General features: G+C 54.7%; 1 protein-coding gene across 2 annotated transcripts in view; it reads right to left on the reverse strand.

Moving 5' to 3' along the window:
- Positions 1 to 88: 88 nt before the first annotated feature.
- The window catches only part of arhgap39 (Rho GTPase activating protein 39), a 71,069-nt gene continuing 49,437 nt past the window's right edge, over positions 89 to 21,720 (reverse strand). Inside the window, exons 4-8 of one of the 2 annotated variants that reach the window (XM_031904022.1) lie at positions 14,173 to 14,734; positions 10,669 to 10,761; positions 6,189 to 6,262; positions 572 to 771; positions 89 to 421 (exon numbers count right to left, since the gene is read on the reverse strand). In XM_031904022.1, coding sequence (XP_031759882.1) covers positions 259 to 421; positions 572 to 771; positions 6,189 to 6,262; positions 10,669 to 10,761; positions 14,173 to 14,734 — 1,092 coding nt within the window. In that variant the 3' untranslated portion in view covers positions 89 to 258. The remainder of the gene's footprint in view (positions 422 to 571; positions 772 to 6,188; positions 6,263 to 10,668; positions 10,762 to 14,172; positions 14,735 to 21,720) is intronic. The other variant, XM_031904023.1, reaches the window with a different exon arrangement.

Below are 21,720 nucleotides of genomic sequence, written 5' to 3' on the forward strand. Positions count from 1 at the left end.
TGCTCATCACAGGGGGCACCACACGGGGCACACACACACGGCTGCTCATACATAAGGGGCACACACACGGCTGCTCATACATCAGGGGCACACACACGGCTGGTCATACATGCAGGGGGCACACACACGGCTGCTCATACATGCAGGGGGCACACACACAGCTGGTCATACATGCAGGGGGCACACACACGGCTGATCATACATGCAGGGGGCACACACACGGCTGCTCATACATGCAGGGGGCACACACACAGCTGGTCATACATGCAGGGGGCACACGGGACACAGTTGGAATTCTATGGGAACTGGGACTTTTCCCTGTTTCTTACCAGGAACGTGAGGATCTTCCAGGCCTGTGGGGATTTTCCACTGATCCACTTGCAACTTCAGGGCATTCACTTCATCAATATCCCCGGGGACCCTAAAAGGGAACCAATCACAGCCCTCGTTAATGCTCATCTTATACCATGTGACGACCCTCACCGGCCAATAATACATAATATATATCCCCCCCTTGCCCCCCTGTAACCTACCCATTCTCTCTGTAATGTATATATAACCCCCCCCATACCTGAATATGCCTTCTGTTTGGTCCCCGTTTAGCGCCAAGACCTCCTCGGAGAGGCGGGTTTGCACCCAGGGCAGTTGTCGGTCGGGGTACTTGTCCTTCTGCATGCTCATGATCTCCTGCAGGGTGCTGCTGAACATGGAGGGGCTGAACACGGCATTCCTCGCGTGCCTGATCTCCTCCATGTTTGGCTTATTCAGGCCCTGCAATGGGCACACGTGTTAACAAACAGCATCTGTATGTAACTATACCCCCATGTAATTATACCCCCCCATGTAACTATACCCCTCCCCCATGTTATTCTGGCATGTCTGGGGTTAATATGTGGATTATCCATTTCCTGTAGTAATTTTACTGGCATGTTTGGGGTTAATATGCTCTTTCCCTCTTTTCTGCATTAATGAACCTTGCACGTCTGGGGTTAAAATACCTGTTATCTATTTTATGTAGTGATTATACTGGCATGCCTGGGGTTAATATGCGTGTTATCCATTGGCCATAGTAATTATACTGACACGCAGGGGGTATGTTTTGGTACAACTGGGGGCTGGGGGGGTATTTAGGGGTGTGTTTACAAATTGCACGTGGCCAAAAAATGTTCGCAGTGCTGTGTGTGGCAGGTTTTTATGGTTTATTCTACCTAATTACACAGCGCCCCCTAGTTGTACAATAATAGCAAGTATGAAAATGCCCCATTTTTAATATTTCTTCCCTATTAATAATACTGGGATCATCATTCTATGGGCCAGGCCGGTAAAATGGTGCTCAGGGGCCCCCACACAGCCGTTCCATGTTGCTGGGATACAGTATGTGTGAGGGTGTTGGGTGGGGGGCAGAAGAGCAATAAGAGGGCAGATGGGCTGATACTCGGGGCTCTGGGGAGGCAGAGGACAAGCTGTGCCAGCAGAACTGACGGCAGGGGCGGCACTCTCCTCTCTCATTGGCTGGGTAAGAGCTGCTATTGGGCCCCATCATGTGCCTCTCACTAAAGCAATGTTCTGGGGGCCCCGGGCACTTGGGGGGCATCTGTGCCGAAATAATGTGCTGTGCACAGAGCAACCCCCAAAATGTATTCGCCCCCATCTATCACTGCCATTAGCAATAATAAGAATTGCATTAACCCCAGACATGCCGGTAAGATCACTGTAGAAAATGGATAATGAGCATTGCATTAACCCCAGACATGCTGGTAAGATCACTGTAGAAAATGGATAATGAGCATTGCATTAACCCTAGACATGCCGGTAAGATCACTGTAGAAAATGGATAATGAGCATTGCATTAACCCTTGACATGCCGGTAAGATCACTGTAGAAAATGGATAATGAGCATTGCATTAACCCTAGACATGCCGGTAAGATCACTGTAGAAAATGGATAATGAGCATTGCATTAACCCCAGAAATGCCGGTAAGATCACTGTAGAAAATGGATAATGAGCATTGCATTAACCCCAGACATGCCGGTAAGATCACTGTAGAAAATGGATAATGAGCATTGCATTAACCCCAGACATGCCGGTAAGATCACTGTAGAAAATGGATAATGAGCATTGCATTAACCCCAGACATGCCGGTAAGATCACTGTAGAAAATGGATAATGAGCATTGCATTAACCCCAGACATGCTGGTAAGATCACTGTAGAAAATGGATAATGAGCATTGCATTAACCCCAGAAATGCCGGTAAGATCACTGTAGAAAATGGATAATGAGCATTGCATTTACCCCAGACATGCCAGTAAGATCATTGTAGAAAATAGATTCGGGGGGGGGGGGGGGGTGGGGGTACTTGGGTTCCATCCTGCCCAGGGCACTGCTGTGGATTAAAGACTAAATACAGAATGAGGGCCCGGAGGAAGGTGCAGCACATATAATAGGATCTGTATGGGGGGCTGCAGGGGGGCAGCAGGGGGCCGGCTAAGTCCCATATAATCTCCTGTAGCATTTGCCCCCACACACGTGAAAGGGGAGACAGACACACGGATGATGCAGGGGGGAGAGCTGCTCATTAACATTCAAACAGGTTGCAGAGCCAATGGAAAGAGAGACTCAGGGGCTGCCGGTGTGAGCTGGTAACCATAGCAACAACATCCCCACTGCAGTCTCTCCAGCAGCATCAACTCCCAGCATCCTTTGTGCCCCATTCCTGCACACAGGGGGTAGGGAGGGGCACTGAGGGAAGGGGCAGGGGGTAGGGAGGGGCACTGAGGGAAGGGGCATAGGGGTGAGGGCACTGAGGGAAGGGGCAGGGGTAGGAGGGCACTGAGGGGAGGGGCAGGGGGTAGGGAGGGGCACTGATGGGAGGGACAGGGGGTAGGGAGGGGCACTGGAGGGAAGGGGCAGGGGGTATAGGGAGGGGCACAGAGGGAAGGGGAAGGGTAGGGAGGGGCACTGAGGGGAGGGACAGGGGGTAGGGAGGGGCACTGAGGGAAGGGCAGGGGTAGGGAGGGCACTGAGGGAAGGGGCAGGGGGTTAGGAGGGGCACTGAGGGAAGGGACAGGGGGGAGGGAGGGGCACTGAGGGAAGGGGCAGGGGTAGGGAGAGGGGCACTGAGGGGAGGACTGGGGGTAAGGGAGGGGCATGAGGAAGGGGCAGGGGGTAGGGGAGGGCACTGAGGGAAAAGGGCAGGGTAGGAGGCACTGAGGGAAAGGGCAAACGGTCGGGAGGGGCACTGAGAGGGGCAGGGGGTAGGGAGGGGCACTGAGGGAAGGGACAGGGGGTAGGGAGGGGCACTGAGGGAAGGGCAGGGGGTAGGGAGGGGCACTGAGGGAAGGGGAGGGGGTAGGAGGGGCACTGAGGGGAGGGGCAGGGGGTAGGGAGGGGCACTGAGGGAAGGGGCAGGGGGTAGGGAGGGCACTGAGGGAAGGGACAGGGGGGTAGGGAGGGGCACTGAGGGAAGGGACAGGGGCGGTAGGGAGGGGTGGCACTGAGGGAAGGGAACAGGGGGTAGGGAGGGGCACTGAGGGAAGGGCCAGGGGTAGGGAGGGGCACTGAGGGAAGGCAGGGGGTAGCGGAGGGGCACTGAGGAAGGGCAGGGGGTAGGGAGGGGCACTGAGGGAAGGGACAGGGGGTAGGGAGGGGCACTGAGGAAGGGCAGGGGTAGGAGGGGCATGAGGGGGCTAGGGGGTAGGGAGGGCACTGAGGGAAGGGGCAGGGGGTAGGGAGGGCACTGCGGGAAGGGCACAAAAAAAAAATAAAAAAAAAACAAAGGGGTAGGGAGGGCCTGAGGGGAGGGACCTGGGGTAGGGGCATGAAGGAAGGGCAAGCGGTAGGGAGGGGCACTGAGGAGGGAACTGGGGTTGGAGGCCGCACTGGAGGGAAGGCAAATAGGGGTAGGAGGGGCATGAGGAAGGCAAGGGTAGCGAGGGCACTCTGAGGGAAGGACAGGGGGTGGGAGGGGCAACTGAGGGAGGGACAGGGGTAGGGAGGCCACTGAGGGGAAGGGCAGGGGTAGGAGGAGCACTGAGGGGAGGGACTGGGTAGGGAGGGCCACTGAGGGAGGGCAAAAGGGGTAGGGGGGGCACTGAGGGAGGGAACTGGGAGGGGGGCACTGAGGGAGGGACTGGGGGTAGGGAAGGGCACTGAGGGAAGGCAGGGGGTAGGAGGGCACTGAGGGAAAGGGCACAGGGGGAGGGAGGGCACTGAGGGACAGGGGCAGGGGTAGGGAGGGCACTCGAGGGAGGGACTGGGGTGGGAGGGCACTGAGGAAGGGGCTACGAAAAGGGGTAGGGAGGGGCACTGAGGGGAGGGACAGGGGTAGGGAGGGCACTAAAGGAGGGCAGGGGGTAGGGAGGGGCAAGCGGAGAAGGGGCAGGGGGTAAGGGAAGGGGCACTAGGAAGGGAACAGGGTAAGGGAGGGGCACTGAGGAAGGGACGCGGGGGTAGGAGGGCAAACTTGAGAAGGGGGCGAGGGGTAGGAGGGCACTGCGGAAGGGCAGGGTAGGGAGCGGGCACTGAGGAAGGGAACAGGGGGTAGGGAGGGCCACTGAGGAAGGGCAGGGTAAGGGAGGGCACTGAGGGAGGGACTGGGGTAAGGGAAGGGGCCTGAGGGAAGGGGCAGGGTGTAGGGGAGGGCGCACCTGAGGGAAGGGGCAGGGGGTAGGAGGCAACTGAGGGGAGGAACTGGGGTAGGGAGGGGCAAACTGAGGAAGGGGCAGGGGGTAGGGCGGGCCACTTGAGGGGGAGGGACAGGGGGTAGGAGGGGCACTAAGGGAAGGCCAGGGGGTAGGGAGGGGCACTGAGGGAGGGCAAGGGGTGGGAGGGCCTCATAGGAAGGGACAGGGGTAGGGAGGCACGAGGAAGGGAAGGGGGTAGGGAGCACTGAGGGAAGGGCAGGGGGTAGGAGGGGACGGGAAGGGGCAGGGGTAGGAGGGGCACTGAGGGAAGGACAGGGGGTAGGGAGGGCATGGGGAAGGGCAGGGGGTAGGGAGGGGCACTCGAGGGCAGGGACTGGGGTCGGGAGGGGACTGAGGAAGGGCAAGGGGGTAGGGAGGGGCACGAGGGAAGGGCAGGGTAGGGAGGGGCACTGAGAAGGGCAGGGGTAGGGAGGGGCAGCTGGAGGGAAGGGCAGGGGTAGGGAGGGGCACTGAGGGGAGGGACGGGGTAGGAGGGACTGCAGGCAGGGCAGGGGGTAGGGAAGGGGCAACTGAGGGAGGAACTGGGGGTAGGAGGCCACTGAGGGTAAGGGGCAGGGGTAGGAGGGCACTGAGGGAAGGGGCAGGGGGTAGGGAGGGGCACTGAGGGAAGGGACAGGGGGTAGGGAGGGGCACTGAGGGAAGGGACAGGGGGTAGGGGAGGGCCACTGAGGGAAGGGGCAGGGGGTAGGGAGGGGCACTGAGGGGAGGGACTGGGGGTAGGGAGGGCCACTGAGGGAAGGGGCAGGGGGTAGGGGGGGCACTGAGGGAGGGACTGGGGGTAGGGAGGGGCACTGAGGGGAGGGACTGGGGGTAGGGAAGGGCACTGAGGGAAGGGGCAGGGGTAGGGAGGGGCACTGAGGGAAGGGGCAGGGGTAGGAGGGCACTGAGGGAAGGGGCAGGGGGTAGGGAGGGGCACTGAGGGGAGGGACTGGGGGTAGGGAGGGGCACTGAGGGAAGGGGCAGGGGTAGGGAGGGCACTGAGGGGAGGGACAGGGGGTAGGGAGGGGCACTAAGGGAAGGGGCAGGGGTAGGGAGGGGCACTGAGGAAGGGGCAGGGGTAGGGAGGGGCACTAAGGGAAGGGACAGGGGGTAGGGGAGGGGCACTGAGGGAAGGGACAGGGGGTAGGGAGGGGCACTGAGGGAAGGGGCAGGGGGTAGGGAGGGGCACTGAGGGAAGGGGCAGGGGGTAGGGAGGGGCACTGAGGGAAGGGACAGGGGGTAGGGAGGGCCACTGAGGGAAGGGGCAGGGGGTAGGGGGGGCACTGAGGGAAGGGGCAGGGGGTAGGGGGGCACTGAGGGAAGGGGCAGGGGGTAGGGAGGGGCACTGAGGGGAGGGACTGGGGGTAGGGAGGAGGGGCACTGAGGGGAGGGACTGGGGGTAGGGAGGGGCACTGAGGGAAGGGGCAGGGGGTAGGGGGGGCACTGAGGGGAGGGACTGGGGGTAGGGAGGGGCACAATGACAAGTTGCCCAGTTGGCACTTACCTTCTTGGCTCCCATCAGGGCGGCTCTCTGCAGCTTCCGGTAACAGTACTTGGCATACGTACTAATGGCCACCCCTGCAACAGGAACAAACACTGTCAGTCACCCCTGGGCCCCTGCCTGTAACACTCACACTCACACTCACATGTACACTCACACATACACTCACACATACACTCACACACACACTCATACTCACACACACACTCACACATACACTCATACTCACACATACACTCACACATACACTCACACATACACACACACTCATACTCACACATACACACACACTCATACTCACACACACACTCACACATACACACACACTCACACTCACACATACACACACACTCATACTCACACATACACACACACTCATACTCACACACACACTCACACATACACACACACTCACACTCACACACAGACTCATACTCACAAACACACATACACACACACTCATACTCACACACACACTCACACATACACTCATACTCACACATACACTCACACATACACTCATACTCACACATACACTCACACACAGACTCATACTCACACATACACTCACACACACACTCACACATACACTCATACTCACACATACACTCACACACAGACTCATACTCACACATACACTCACACACACACTCACACATACACACACACTCATACTCACACATACACACACACTCATACTCACACATACACTCACACACACACACATACACACACACTCATACTCACACATACACACACACTCATACTCACACATACACACACACTCATACTCACACACACACTCACACATACACACACACTCACACTCACACACAGACTCATACTCACACACACACTCACACACACACTCATACTCACACACACACTCACACATACACTCATACTCCCACATACACACATACACTCATACTCACACACACAGACTCATACTCACACATACACTCACACACAGACTCATACTCACACACACACACTCACACATACACTCATACTCACACACACACTCACACACAGACTCACACAAGTGAGTGATATAAGGAAGCCCATTACCCTGCCAGGATACAGTATCTGACACCATTACAGGTCCCCATCCAATCTCTGCTTTGTGATTTGAGCAGAACATATTCCCATTGGCTCCTCCCTCTGTCCCACCCACAGGAGATCAACATAATTGGGGGGGCCTCCCACTGGCACCAAGGTGGGCATCGTGCCCCAGTGCTACCCGGGCTCACTCTCCCACCAACAGAACTACAGAGTGTCTGTACATAGAGAGACCCGCAGCTCCCACACAGACTATATACACGGGATACACACGGGATACACACGGGATACACACGGGATACACATGGGAGACACACGGGATACACACGGGATTGGCACACACACCTTGGGCACCAAGCGCAGAGTAATCACTAACTCTCATTACTGGTTTCAGAGCTCTGTACCTGGGTAAGTACTGGGGGGAGATTGGATTCACTTACCCAGGGGGGGGTTCCTGTCTGACCATGGGAAAGAGAGCAGCCCAGGAGCAGGAAGTACAGAGAATCAGAGCTCTGTACCTGGGTAAGTACTGGGGGGAGATTGGATTCACTTACCCAGGGGGAGGTTCCTGTCTGACCATGGGAAAGAGAGCAGCCCAGGAGCAGGAAGTACAGAGAATCAGAGCTCTGTACCTGGGTAAGTACTGGGGGGAGATTGGATTCACTTACCCAGGGGGAGGTTCCTGTCTGACCATGGGAAAGAGAGCAGCCCAGGGGCAGGAAGTACAGAGAATCAGAGCTCTGTACCTGGGTAAGTACTGGGGGGAGATTGGATTCACTTACCCAGGGGGGAGGTTCCTGCCTGACCATGGGAAAGAGAGCAGCCCAGGAGCAGGACGTACAGAGAATCAGAGCTCTGTACCTGGGTAAGTACTGGGGGGAGATTGGATTCACTTACCCAGGGGGAGGTTCCTGCCTGACCATGGGAAAGAGAGCAGCCCAGGAGCAGGAAGTACAGAGAATCAGAGCTCTGTACCTGGGTAAGTACTGGGGGGAGATTGGATTCACTTACCCAGGGGGGATTCCTGCCTGACCATGGGAAAGAGAGCAGCCCAGGAGCAGGAAGTACAGAGAATCAGAGCTCTGTACCTGGGTAAGTACTGGGGGGAGATTGGATTCACTTACCCAGGGGGAGGTTCCTGCCTGACCATGGGAAAGAGAGCAGCCCAGGAGCAGGAAGTACAGAGAATCAGAGCTCTGTACTTGGGTAAGTACTGGGGGGAGATTGGATTCACTTACCCAGGGGGGATTCCTGCCTGACCATGGGAAAGAGAGCAGCCCAGGAGCAGGAAGTACAGAGAATCAGCCCTTGGAGGGGTTTGATTTGCTCAGTAATGGGGAGAGTTGGAAATGATTGGGGGGGGGCACTTTCATTCAGGGAACACACATTTCATATACAAATACACATTATTAATAGGATTACAGATGCCGCCTTTATGTTCATGGTAGCCCCATGGCCACCCCAGACCTCCCACCTACCGTTACCTCCGGATGTGAGAAGCAGCTGGAGATGCAATTTCTTAAGATTTTAAATGCCCCCCCCTCCCCCAAAATGGAACAATTCTGTGATAAAGCCCACTCTTTGAGACTTAGTGGGGCCACACAACAAAGGGTTAAACACACAAAATGTTTGTTTAGTTTGCAAGGGGTTAAGTGACCAAGAGTGGCCAAAGTAAAGGAAGAGCAGGAGGGGTTTAGTGGTTACAGGGCCAAGCGCTTCCCGTGCGTCTCTGACCAAAGGCACAAAGTATCCATTGTTTCTGCTTTAATTTCAGGAGGATTTTCCCTAATAAATGACTTTGTGTCCAACAGCAACACAGGGACCCACTGAGGGGCCACTTATTCCCCACCAGTCCTGCATTGGGCCAGTTGCCTCGGGCAGGGGCAGAAGCCAAGAATGACCCTATCTGTGGCTATCACATGGGCTACCCCCAAAAATGTCCCTAAGCACCCCAATAACGGGGCTTAGCCGGGATGTCCCTAAGCACCCCAATAACGGGGCTTAGCCGGGATGTCCCTAAGCACCCCAATAACGGGGCTTAGCCGGGATGTCCCTAAGCACCCCAATAACGGGGCTTAGCCGGGATGTCCCTAAGCACCCCAATAACGGGGCTTAGCCGGGATGTCCCTAAGCACCCCAATAACGGGGCTTAGCCGGGATGTCCCTAAGCACCCCAATAACGGGCTTAGCCGGGATGTCCCTAAGCACCCCAATAACGGGGCTTAGCCGGGATGTCCCTAAGCACCCCAATAACGGGGCTTAGCCGGGATGTCCCTAAGCACCCCAATAACGGGGCTTAGCCGGGATGTCCCTAAGCACCCCAATAGCAGGGCTTACCCGGGATGTCCCTAAGCACCCCAATAACGGGGCTTAGCCGGGATGTCCCTAAGCACCCCAATAGCAGGGCTTACCCGGGATGTCCCTAAGTTATGTCCCCTCCACCGCTACTGGTCAAATACATAACTCTCTGTACCTCCTGCTCTGTGGCTGCTCTCTTTCCCATGGTCAGGCAGGGGGTGGGGCCTAGAGACAGCGATGTCATTTCTTGTATTCCCTTCCCCTGGGCTCTTCCATTTATAAAGTGCATGGTTAAAGTAACTAAAGCCCTAATGGATTTGGTGGCATAGACCAAGCCCAAGCTGCGGCCCCCCAGCCTGACCAAGCCCAAGCTGCGGCCCCCCAGCCTGACCAAGCCCAAGCTGCGGCCCCCCAGCCTGACCAAGCCTAAGCTGCGGCCCCCCAGCCTGACCAAGCCTAAGCTGCGGCCCCCCAGCCTGACCAAGCCCAAGCTGCGGCCCCCCAGCCTGACCAAGCCTAAGCTGCGGCCCCCCAGCCTGACCAAAACCAAGCTGCGGCCCCCCAGCCTGACCAAAACCAAGCTGCGGCCCCCCAGCCTGACCAAGCCCAAGCTGCGGCCCCCCAGCCTGACCAAAACCAAGCTGCGGCCCCCCAGCCTGACCAAGCCCAAGCTGCGGCCCCCCAGCCTGACCAAGCCCAAGCTGCGGCCCCCCAGCCTGACCAAGCCTAAGCTGCGGCCCCCCAGCCTGACCAAAACCAAGCTGCGGCCCCCCAGCCTGACCAAGCCCAAGCTGCGGCCCCCCAGCCTGACCAAGCCTAAGCTGCGGCCCCCCAGCCTGACCAAGCCCAAGCTGCGGCCCCCCAGCCTGACCAAGCAATGCAGAGCGGCCTGGGAGAAGGAGGAACAGATTGAGCAGTTTGAGCTGAGCCCAAGGTATAGGAGTTTGCTACTAACTGCCCATAATGTTCAGACCCAGCCACAGGGAAATGGGTTAGTAGATATTTTGTGGTGTCTGGTCATCCACAGGGATTGTAGTTTAGGCCAGAAGGACACTGAGAGGAGAGCAGGTTGGAAGCTGTTATAGCGACAGGAAGCCACTAGGGGGAGCTGAATGGACCCTACCATCATGCTCTTCAATATAAGACTTTGCTCTCTTTCGGACTTGGGATTTCTTCTTATTGTTCCTTTCCAGAAGCTCTTTAATGTGTCGGGTCACTGGGAAACAAACAAATCCATGAACACCAAGGGACGAGGCAGAGAGCCCCAGAGTGGGGCAAATTGTATATCCCCCCCCCGCTTATCTACTGCCCCATTCCTAATGCGCTGCCCCCAACTGCCCCAATACTCAACTACAGGGAACAATCGGGTATTAAAGCTCTTCCACTCAGGTCCAGTCTATGGGCGGATCTACCAGTTACCATCCAATCATATTTAGGGACATGTATAACACTGGGCGGGCCCGTGGGCGGATCTAGCAGTTACCATCTAATCATATTTAGGGACATGTATAACACTGGGCGGGCCCGTGGGCGGATCTAGCAGTTACCATCCAATCATATTTAGGGACATGTATAACACTGGGCGGGCCCGTGGGCGGATCTAGCAGTTACCATCCAATCATATTTAGGGACATGTATAACACTGGGGGGCCCGTGGGCGGATCTAGCAGTTACCATCCAATCATATTTAGGGACATGTATAACACTGGGCGGGCCCGTGGGCAGATCTAGCAGTTACCATCCAATCATATTTAGGGACATGTATAACACTGGGGGGCCCGTGGGCGGATCTAGCAGTTACCATCCAATCATATTTAGGGACATGTATAACACTGGGGGGCCCGTGGGCAGATCTAGCAGGGGTAACCCTATAACACTGGCAGAAAGCAAAGGGCTACTCAATGGGGGGGCTGAAAGGATATAATTACAAGTCCCCAGAGTTGGACGTGATACTAAGATGCCAAATACCCCGTTGCCCTACACTGCTGGGCAGGCTGGGGCAGGTTACATTGTGCCCGGCAGACAAGGAGTTGCCCATACAACGTGCCCGTCAGACAAGGAGTTGCCCATACAACGTGCCCGGCAGACAAGGAGTTGCCCATACAACGTGCCCGTCAGACAAGGAGTTGCCCATACAACGTGCCCTGCAGACAAGGAGTTGCCCATACAACGTGCCCGGCAGACAAGGAGTTGCCCATACAACGTGCCCGGCAGACAAGGAGTTGCCCATACAACGTGCCCGGCAGACAAGGAGTTGCCCATACAACGTGCCCGGCAGACAAGGAGTTGCCCATACAACGTGCCCGGCAGACAAGGAGTTGCCCATACAACGTGCCCGGCAGACAAGGAGTTGCCCATACAACGTGCCCGGCAGACAAGGAGTTGCCCATACAACGTGCCCGGCAGACAAGGAGTTGCCCATACAACGTGCCCGGCAGACAAGGAGTTGCCCATACAACGTGCCCGGCAGACAAGGAGTTGCCCATACAACGTGCCCGGCAGACAAGGAGTTGCCCATACAACGTGCCGGCAGACAAGGAGTTGCCCATACAACGTGCCCGGCAGACAAGGAGTTGCCCATACAACGTGCCCGGCAGACAAGGAGTTGCCCATACAACGTGCCCGGCAGACAAGGAGTTGCCCATAACGGCCGGCAAAGGTGCCATACAACGTGTCCGGCAGACAAGGAGTTGCCCATACAACGTGCCCGGCAGACAAGGAGTTGCCCATACAACGTGTCCGGCAGACAAGGAGTTGCCCATACAACGTGTCCGGCAGACAAGGAGTTGCCCATACAACGTGCCCGGCAGACAAGGAGTTGCCCATACAACGTGTCCGGCAGACAAGGAGTTGCCCATACAACGTGCCCGGCAGACAAGGAGTTGCCCATACAACGTGCCCGGCAGACAAGGAGTTGCCCATACAACGTGTCCGGCAGACAAGGAGTTGCCCATACAACGTGCCCGGCAGACAAGGAGTTGCCCATACAACGTGCCCGGCAGACAAGGAGTTGCCCATACAACGTGCCCGGCAGACAAGGAGTTGCCCATACAACGTGTCCGGCAGACAAGGAGTTGCCCATACAACGTGCCCGGCAGACAAGTAGCTGCTCAGATGCCGCAGTCGCAAACACACACAGAACCCCCCCCCCCGCCACTCACACTCGCCCCCCCGGGACCTGCATAATGAGCAACATCTTGGTAAAACCAGTTAATCGGGTTCCCATTGTATTCAGAGGGGCCGGGGGGGGGCTCCCAATATATCACTGCACCCCCCCCAGTGACATTCCTGCTCCTCTCTCACTAATCCACTTGTGGCACTGACACTGTCCCACTCTGCCTTAATCCCCCCCCCACCCAGCTCCATTAGTTCAATCCCCCCCCAGCTCCATTAGTACAATCCCCCCCCAGCTCCATTAGTACAATCCTCCCCCCCAGAATCAGCAGGGCCCCTAGCAGCAAAAGGCATAGGAATTACAGTGAGTCCCACTCACATACACAGCAGCCCCCCTGCACCCTGGGACTGACCATACACGTGATCCCTTACACACACATACGGGATCCTATATACACACGTGTGATCGCTTACACACACATACGGGATCCTTTATACACCCACAGAACCCATTATTCACCCACATGATCCAAAAAGATATAGTTATAGTTCTGCAGCACTGTATCAGTCCCTGCCCCAGTGAGCTTACAATCTAAGGTCCCTATCCCATTCCCATCAGCCCCTGCCCCAGTGAGCTTACAATCTAAGGTCCCTATCCCATTCCCATCAGCCCCTGCCCCAGTGAGCTTACAATCTAAGGTCCCTATCCCATTCCCATCAGTCCCTGCCCCAGTGAGCTTACAATCTAAGGTCCCTATCCCATTCCCATCAGCCCCTGCCCCAGTGAGCTTACAATCTAAGGTCCCTATCCCATTCCCATCAGCCCCTGCCCCAGTGAGCTTACAGTCTAAGGTCCCTATCCCATTCCCATCAGTCCCTGCCCCAGTGAGCTTACAGTCTAAGGTCCCTATCCCATTCCCATCAGTCCCTGCCCCAGTGAGCTTACAATCTAAGGTCCCTATTACATTCAAACACACAGCAGGGTCAGTTATAGCAGTAGCCAGTGAACATTACTGATAATGCCCCCAATTACCAGCCAACGCAGCCCCATGCTGCCCACTTATTCACACTTCTCTGGATTCTGGTTGCGTTTTGGAAGTGTTATTTCTACCCTCTCCCTGACGTCTCATTTCATTGGTCCCCCCCTTCCACACTACATCCTTACTGTGCCCCGTGTCTCACAGCAGAAAATAAAAGGTACTGGATCCGCTTTGGATCACGGTGAAGGAGAATGATGGAGGATGAGATGACGCTTCCTCCTGTGACACAGGGGCAAAGTAATGATTTTGACATTTGTGCAGTTTGGGAGGGGCCCTGGGGCCAATGCAAAGGAGCTACGTGTAGAAAAACGACAGGTGGGGGATTAGTTCCCCTTTAATAAACAGCCATTCCCCTGGAGATAATGAATGACACTCTCCCTTTTCATTCATAACTGGGCTCAATAAATCTAATTGAATATGGCCCAAGAAAGGGTTAATGTGAAGAAGAAGCAACAGCAGGTGTGGCCCCTTACCTTTAGTGTCATTGACCGGATCCATGTGCCTATAAATATATCCTTCCAGGTAAGAGTGAAACTTGGGGGTGGGAGGGAAAAAAGCCAGACAGATAGTCATTAGTTCCCAGCCCAGAGCCAGACTCTCGTAGCGGAAGTTCTCGGTGGTCTGTCGGCACAGCTGGATGTAGAGCTCGTCCCGCAGGCCCTGCATACTCCAGCCCTTGGTGGCAATCTCTAGGGCCACGCTCAGCTGGTCGGACTTGGCCCTCCGGTCGCCCATGTACATCTGGATGAGTTTGAAGATCTCGCAGGCCTCCTTCTTCACGTTGCGGTCGGAGGTCATGATCATGGGCTTCTTGATGGACTCGCTGCTCCAGGACAACATGTTGGCGATGGACACCTTGCGGCGGAAGAGCCCCTGGGTGTGTTTGTTGAAGTGCTTGGAGGCCCAGTTCTCGATGTCCGTCTCGGAAGAAGGCTTCCTCAGGGTGAAGGTCGGGAAGACGCAGCTGGAGCTCGGCATCATGTTCCGCATGTGCCGGCTATTCTCAAACTGGGCGCAGGCTCCGAGGTCTTCAGACTAAGGGCAAGAGAGAGAAGAGCACCATATCAGTAACTGCCTACTCACACTGTGTATCATTGGTCACATATTAATATGATCAGTTTGACTTTACCCATTTATTACTATCCACTCCATGCAAAAACGGGTTCTACTCCCAGACACGGCCATTGGGTCTACTGGGTTCTGTTGTCTAAGTAAAGTCCCACTGGTGGAACCTTAATGTGCCCCTGACAAGGCAACAACATGGCACCAGGACCTCACCGAGTCAGCAGCCTGTGGGCTTGGGTATGGGCCCAAAATAATGCCCTAACCTGTAAGTATTTACCCCGGGCCACATATTGACTGGGCCAGGTAGCACACATGGAATGGTAAGAACATTAAAACTCTGAGAACAACTAGGACGGAATCAATATTTGGAATAGAATAGTGAGAATGTATAAATAGAATGGTAAGATGATGTGGGATAAAATGCTGAGACTCAGTAGGACAGGCTTTGGGATAGAATGGTAAGAATATGTTTATAAGAGGAAGGGCACGTGAGCATCTAAACCTGCAATATGACGTGGAAGCAATAATAATTACCAGAAGCAAATGATATTTAGTGACAGTGATGGAACAAGCAGATGGGCTTTATACTGCCCAGGGGGAGGGAATGTTGTGTGAGTGAGTGTGTCAGTGAGTGAGTGTGTGTGTGAGTATGTGAGTGAGTGAGTGTGTGAGTATGTGTGTGAGTGAGTATGTGAGTGAGTGTGTGTGTGAGTGAGTGTGTGAGTATGTGAGTGAGTGTGTGTGAGTATGTGAGTGTGTGTGAGTATGTGAGTGAGTGTGTGTGAGTATGTGAGTGAGTGTGTGTGAGTATGTGAGTGAGTGTGTGTGAGTGTGTGAGTGAGTGTGTGTGTGAGTGAGTATGTGAGTGAGTGTGTGTGTGAGTATGTGAGTGTGTGTGAGTATGTGTAAATATGTGAGTGAGTGTGTGTGAGTATGTGAGTGAGTGTGTGTGAGTGAGTGAGTGTGTGTGAGTATGTGAGTGAGTGAGTCATTGAGTGAGTGTGACTGTGTGTGTGAGTGTGCATGAGTATGTGAGTGAGTGTGTGAGACAGTGAGTGTGTGTGAGTGAGTGTGAGTGAGCGTGTGAGTCAGTGAGTGAGTGGGTGAGTGAGAGTGTGTGTGAGTATGTGAGTGAGTGTGCGTGAGTATGTGAGTGAGCGTGTGAGTCAGTGGGTGAGTGAGTGAGAGTGTGAGTGAGTGTGTGTGAGTGAGTGTGCGTGAGTATGTGAGTGAGTGTGTGAGTCAGTGAGTGTGTGTGAGTGTGTGTGAGTGAGTGTGTGAGTATGTGTGTGAGTGAGTGTGTGTGTGTGAGTATGTGAGTGTGTGAGTCATTGAGTGAGTGTGACTGTGTGTGTGAGTGTGCATGAGTATGTGAGTGAGTGTGTGAGACAGTGAGTGTGTGTGAGTGAGTGTGAGTGAGCGTGTGAGTCAGTGAGTGAGTGGGTGAGTGAGAGTGTGTGTGAGTATGTGAGTGAGTGTGCGTGAGTATGTGAGTGAGCGTGTGAGTCAGTGGGTGAGTGAGTGTGTGAGTGAGTGAGTATGTGAGTGAGTGTGTGTGAGTCAGTGAGTGTGTGTGCGTGAGTGTGTGAGTCAGTGAGTGAGTGTGAGTGGGTGAGTGAGAGTGAGTGGGTGAGTGAGGGAATGATGGGAGTGTGCAGCACAGGAATGGCAGAGGAATAATGAGGCCAAATGGGCGCCCCTGGGATTACGGAGGGACAGTGAGATGTTATTATGGGAGATCCCAGGAGAATGAAATAAAGGAATGGGGGGGGGGGGCAGTAATGAAACTAAAGGCATTGGGATACACTGAGCAGCGACTGGGCCCCCCACACGGATCCTGCAGAACAGATGGCAGCTCCGGCAGCGCTAATGTATTTCAGCGGGAATAGTAATTCCTGGGGTTACTCAGCGGGAATAGTCATTCCTGGGGTTACTCAGCGGGAATAGTCATTCCTGGGGTTACTCAGCGGGAATAGTCATTCCTGGGGTTACTCAGCGGGAATAGTCATTCCTGGGGTTACTCAGCGGGAATAGTCATTCCTGGGGTTACTCAGCGGGAATAGTCATTCCTGGGGTTACTCAGCGGGAATAGTCATTCCTGGGGTTACTCAGCGGGAATAGTCATTCCTGGGGTTACTCAGCGGGAATAGTCATTCCTGGGGTTACTCAGCGGGAATAGTCATTCCTGGGGTTACTCAGCGGGAATAGTCATTCCTGGGGTTACTCAGCGGGAATAGTCATTCCTGGGGTTACTCAGCGGGAATAGTCATTCCTGGGGTTACTCAGCGGGAATAGTCATTCCTGGGGTTACTCAGCGCTCTCACTGCTACAGGGAATGTCCCATTTGTACAGAAACCTGCCGGCCTTGGTGCACATGGAGCCCAATGGGCTCAGTAACGTTTATTCAATAAACACTTTCTGCCAATCACATAACTCTTCATTCTTATAGAGAAATCCCTGTGTTGCTATAGGCTGGGGGTGTGTAAAGGGAAACTAAGGCTGCAGCATACGTCTCATGTTGTCACAGAACTGCGGTACTGCTTGCTACATACACCAGCCCAGTGTCTCCGCCCTCTCTGCTGCTTAACCAATAATTCTGCTTCATTTGCGCCCGCCCCCTGCAGCTACATACGCAGCAGAATGTATGTATATTGTCAGTTGCACCTCCCCACATGTTACCCCCACAGCATAATGTCAGGTCTAGATACAGAACTGCCTTCAGTGGGGTGCTATAGGGGCACATTCCTTTCACCCCAAAAAGTAGGGCAAGATGGAGACAGTAGGGCAAGATGGAGACAGTAGGGCAAGATGGAGACAGTAGGGCAAGATGGAGACAGTAGGGCAAGATGGGGACAGTAGGGCAAGATGGGGCCAGTAGGGCAAGATGGAGACAGTAGGGCAAGATGGGGCCAGTAGGACAAGATGGAGACAGTAGGGCAAGATGGAGACAGTAGGGCAAGATGGAGACAGTAGGGCAAGATGGAGACAGTAGGGCAAAATGGGGCCAGTAGGACAAGATGGAGACAGTAGGGCAAGATGGAGACAGTAGGGCAAGATGGAGACAGTAGGGCAAGATGGGGACAGTAGGGCAAGATGGAGACAGTAGGGCAAGATGGGGACAGTAGGGCAAGATGGGGACAGCAGGGCAAGATGGAGACAGCAGGGCAAGATGGAGACAGTAGGGCAAGATGGAGACAGTAGGGCAAGATGGAGACAGTAGGGCAAGATGGGGACAGCAGGGCAAGATGGAGACAGTAGGGCAAGATGGGGACAGCAGGGCAAGATGGAGACAGTAGGACAAGATGGAGACAGCAGGGCAAGATGGAGACAGTAGGGCAAGATGGAGACAGTAGGGCAAGATGGAGACAGTAGGGCAAAATGGAGACAGTAGGGCAAGATGGGGACAGTAGGGCAAGATGGGGACAGCAGGGCAAGATGGAGACAGTAGGGCAAGATGGAGACAGTAGGGCAAGATGGGGACAGCAGGGCAAGATGGAGACAGTAGGGCAAGATGGGGACAGTAGGGCAAGATGGGGCCAGTAGGGCAAGATGGAGACAGTAGGGCAAGATGGGGCCAGTAGGACAAGATAGAGACAGTAGGGCAAGATGGAGACAGTAGGGCAAGATGGAGACAGTAGGGCAAGATGGAGACAGTAGGGCAAAATGGGGCCAGTAGGACAAGATGGAGACAGTAGGGCAAGATGGAGACAGTAGGGCAAGATGGAGACAGTAGGGCAAGATGGAGACAGTAGGGCAAGATGGGGACAGTAGGGCAAGATGGGGACAGTAGGGCAAGATGGAGACAGTAGGGCAAGATGGAGACAGTAGGGCAAGATGGAGACAGTAGGGCAAGATGGGGACAGCAGGGCAAGATGGAGACAGTAGGGCAAGATGGGGACAGCAGGGCAAGATGGAGACAGTAGGACAAGATGGAGACAGCAGGGCAAGATGGAGACAGTAGGGCAAGATGGAGACAGCAGGGCAAGATGGAGACAGTAGGACAAGATGGAGACAGCAGGGCAAGATGGAGACAGTAGGGCAAGATGGAGACAGTAGGACAAGATGGAGACAGTAGGGCAAGATGGAGACAGTAGGACAAGATGGAGACAGTAGGGCAAGATGGAGACAGTAGGGCAAGATGGAGACAGTAGGGCAAGATGGAGACAGTAGAACAAGATGGAGACAGTAGGGCAAGATGGGGACAGTAGGGCAAGATGGAGACAGTAGGGCAAGATGGAGACAGTAGGAACAAAATTGAGACAGTAGGAACAAAATGGAGACAGTAGGGCAAGATGGAGACAGTAGGGCAAGATGGAGACAGTAGGGCAAGATGGAGACAGTAGGACAAGATGGAGACAGTAGGGCAAGATGGAGACAGTAGGACAAGATGGAGACAGTAGGGCAAGATGGAGACAGTAGGGCAAGAAGGAGACAGTAGGGCAAGATGGAGACAGTAGAACAAGATGGAGACAGTAGGACAAGATGGAGACAGTAGGGCAAGATGGGGACAGTAGGACAAGATGGAGACAGTAGGGCAAGATGGGGACAGTAGGGCAAGATGGAGACAGTAGGGCAAGATGGAGACAGTAGGGCAATATGGAGACAGTAGGGCAAGATTGGGAGAGTAGAAACAACATGGAGACAGTAGGACAAGATGGAGACAGTAGGGCAAGATGGGGACAGTAGGGCAAGATGGAGACAGTAGGGCAAGATGGAGACAGTAGGAACAACATGGAGACAGTAGGACAAGATGGAGACAGTAGGGCAAGATGGAGACAGTAGGGCAAGATGGGGACAGTAGGGCAAGATGGAGACAGTAGGGCAAGATGGAGACAGTAGGGCAAGATGGAGACAGTAGGACAAGATGGAGACAGTAGGGCAAGATGGAGACAGTAGGACAAGATGGAGACAGTAGGACAAGATGGAGACAGTAGGGCAAGATGGAGACAGTAGGGCAAGATGGAGACAGTAGGGCAAGATGGAGACAGTAGGGCAAGATGGAGACAGTAGGGCAAGATGGAGACAGTAGGGCAAGATGTGGACAGTAGGGCAAGATGGGGACAGTAGGGCAAGATGGAGACAGTAGGGCAAGATGTGGACAGTAGGGCAAGATGGAGACAGTAGGACAAGATGGAGACAGTAGGGCAAGATGGAGACAGTAGGACAAGATGGAGACAGTAGGGCAATCTGCAATCGGTTCTTTGGTTCCATCTCTGCTAACCCGACTCTGTACATAATAACAGGGCTCAGCATTATCCCAGAGTTCCATGTTGGATACTGGCAGCCCGGGGTTGCTACGCAGGGAGCTCACAGCTACAGGTAAGTGAAGCAGCACAAGTGGCCACCCTACAGATAATATGCCCCATGCAGCCCTGCACCTACAGATTTACCCTGCACCATAAGGGACACTTCCCCTTTAAATCGGAATTGGCCAGTGACAGTGCAGATTGGGTCACGCTCCGTTGGAGGCTCATTTCCATGTAATGTGTGCGGATGAGAAGCAATCAGGCTCGGCATCAGCAGAGAATAGAGAGTCACGGAGAGACAGACGCCAATGGGTATCCCATGCGGGGGCGCGTCTCTCGCACATCATTACATCTAGCGCTCCGGCACTGAGAACATTAATCCAAATGCCAGACTTACCCACCCCAGAACCGCTCAGTGGCACCCCAATACCTCATCTGAGCTCCCACAAACGTTCTCTGAACCCAAAGTCCCTAAACACCCTAATCCCCCCCCAGCTAGCACCCCATGAAAGGGTCAACATGGACTTTGATCCATTAGATTAAGTGACAGCTCATGGGCCAAGTGACAGCTAATGGCAGCCAGATGAAGGGTGGGATGGGACACACATGACAGACCCTACACTGGGGGACCCCTGAGAGAAGGGGGGGTCTGGACACAGTATTTATAGTTTGTAGTGAAACCTGTAGGACCCGGTGCCTTGGATCAGTCCCAGTCATTAAGAGACAGCTGCCCCTGCGCTCTCATTGCTGCTTGTGGGCTGAACCCCTGAGTAGGAGAGCTGCTTCCTGGCCAAGTGACTGTTGCTAATAAGCCAGAACGGGGGCCACTTCCCTTAGATAAACATTTGCACAGATTTCCTTTTGCCCTGAGCTGAAGCCACTGACAGCTTGTGGCCCCTCTGATGCTCCGTAGAGAGGTGTGGGCAGGGGGACAGCAGGCAGGAGCTGGGGGTTGTGGGAGTCACATGGCACCGGGCAGCCTGGCATCTCATTAGCACCTGGCACACAGCAGGCATGGGAGTGTTTGCCCAGCTCCGTGCCTTATCCCTCCATATAAATGATTCTGATCTCAGGGCACAAAGAGTAACCGGCACACGTGTGCCCTTCGTCTCCCTCCTGCCTCTCCTCTACAGGGCTCTGGGTATGCCCTCATTGGCACAGTATGCATGCCCAGAACCCACAGTATGCATGCCCAGAACCCACAGTATGCATGCCCAGAACCCACAGTATGCATGCCCAGAACCCACAGTAGACATGCCCAGAACCCACTGTATGCATGCCCAGAACCCTTTCTTTAGGCACAGTATACATGCCCAGAACTCTTCCTTTAGGCACAGTAGACATGCACAGAACCCTTCCTTTAGGCACAGTAGACATGCACAGAACCCTTCCTTTAGGCACAGTAGACATGCCCAGAACCCTTCCTTTAGGCACAGTAGACATGCCCAGAACCCTTCCTTTAGGCACAGTAGACATGCCCAGAACCCTTCCTTTAGGCACAGTAGACATGCCTAGAACTCTTCCTTTAGGCTGAGTATACATGCACAGAACTCTTCCTTTAGGCACAGCAGACATGCACAGAACCCTTCCTTTAGGCACAGTAGACATGCCCAGAACCCTTCCTTTAGGCACAGTAGACATGCCCAGAACCCTTCCTTTAGGCACAGTAGACATGCCCAGAACCCTTCCTTTAGGCACAGTATACATGCA

The sequence above is a fragment of the Xenopus tropicalis genome, chromosome 6 (assembly GCF_000004195.4).
Source record: "Xenopus tropicalis strain Nigerian chromosome 6, UCB_Xtro_10.0, whole genome shotgun sequence".
NCBI lineage: Eukaryota > Metazoa > Chordata > Amphibia > Anura > Pipidae > Xenopus > Xenopus tropicalis.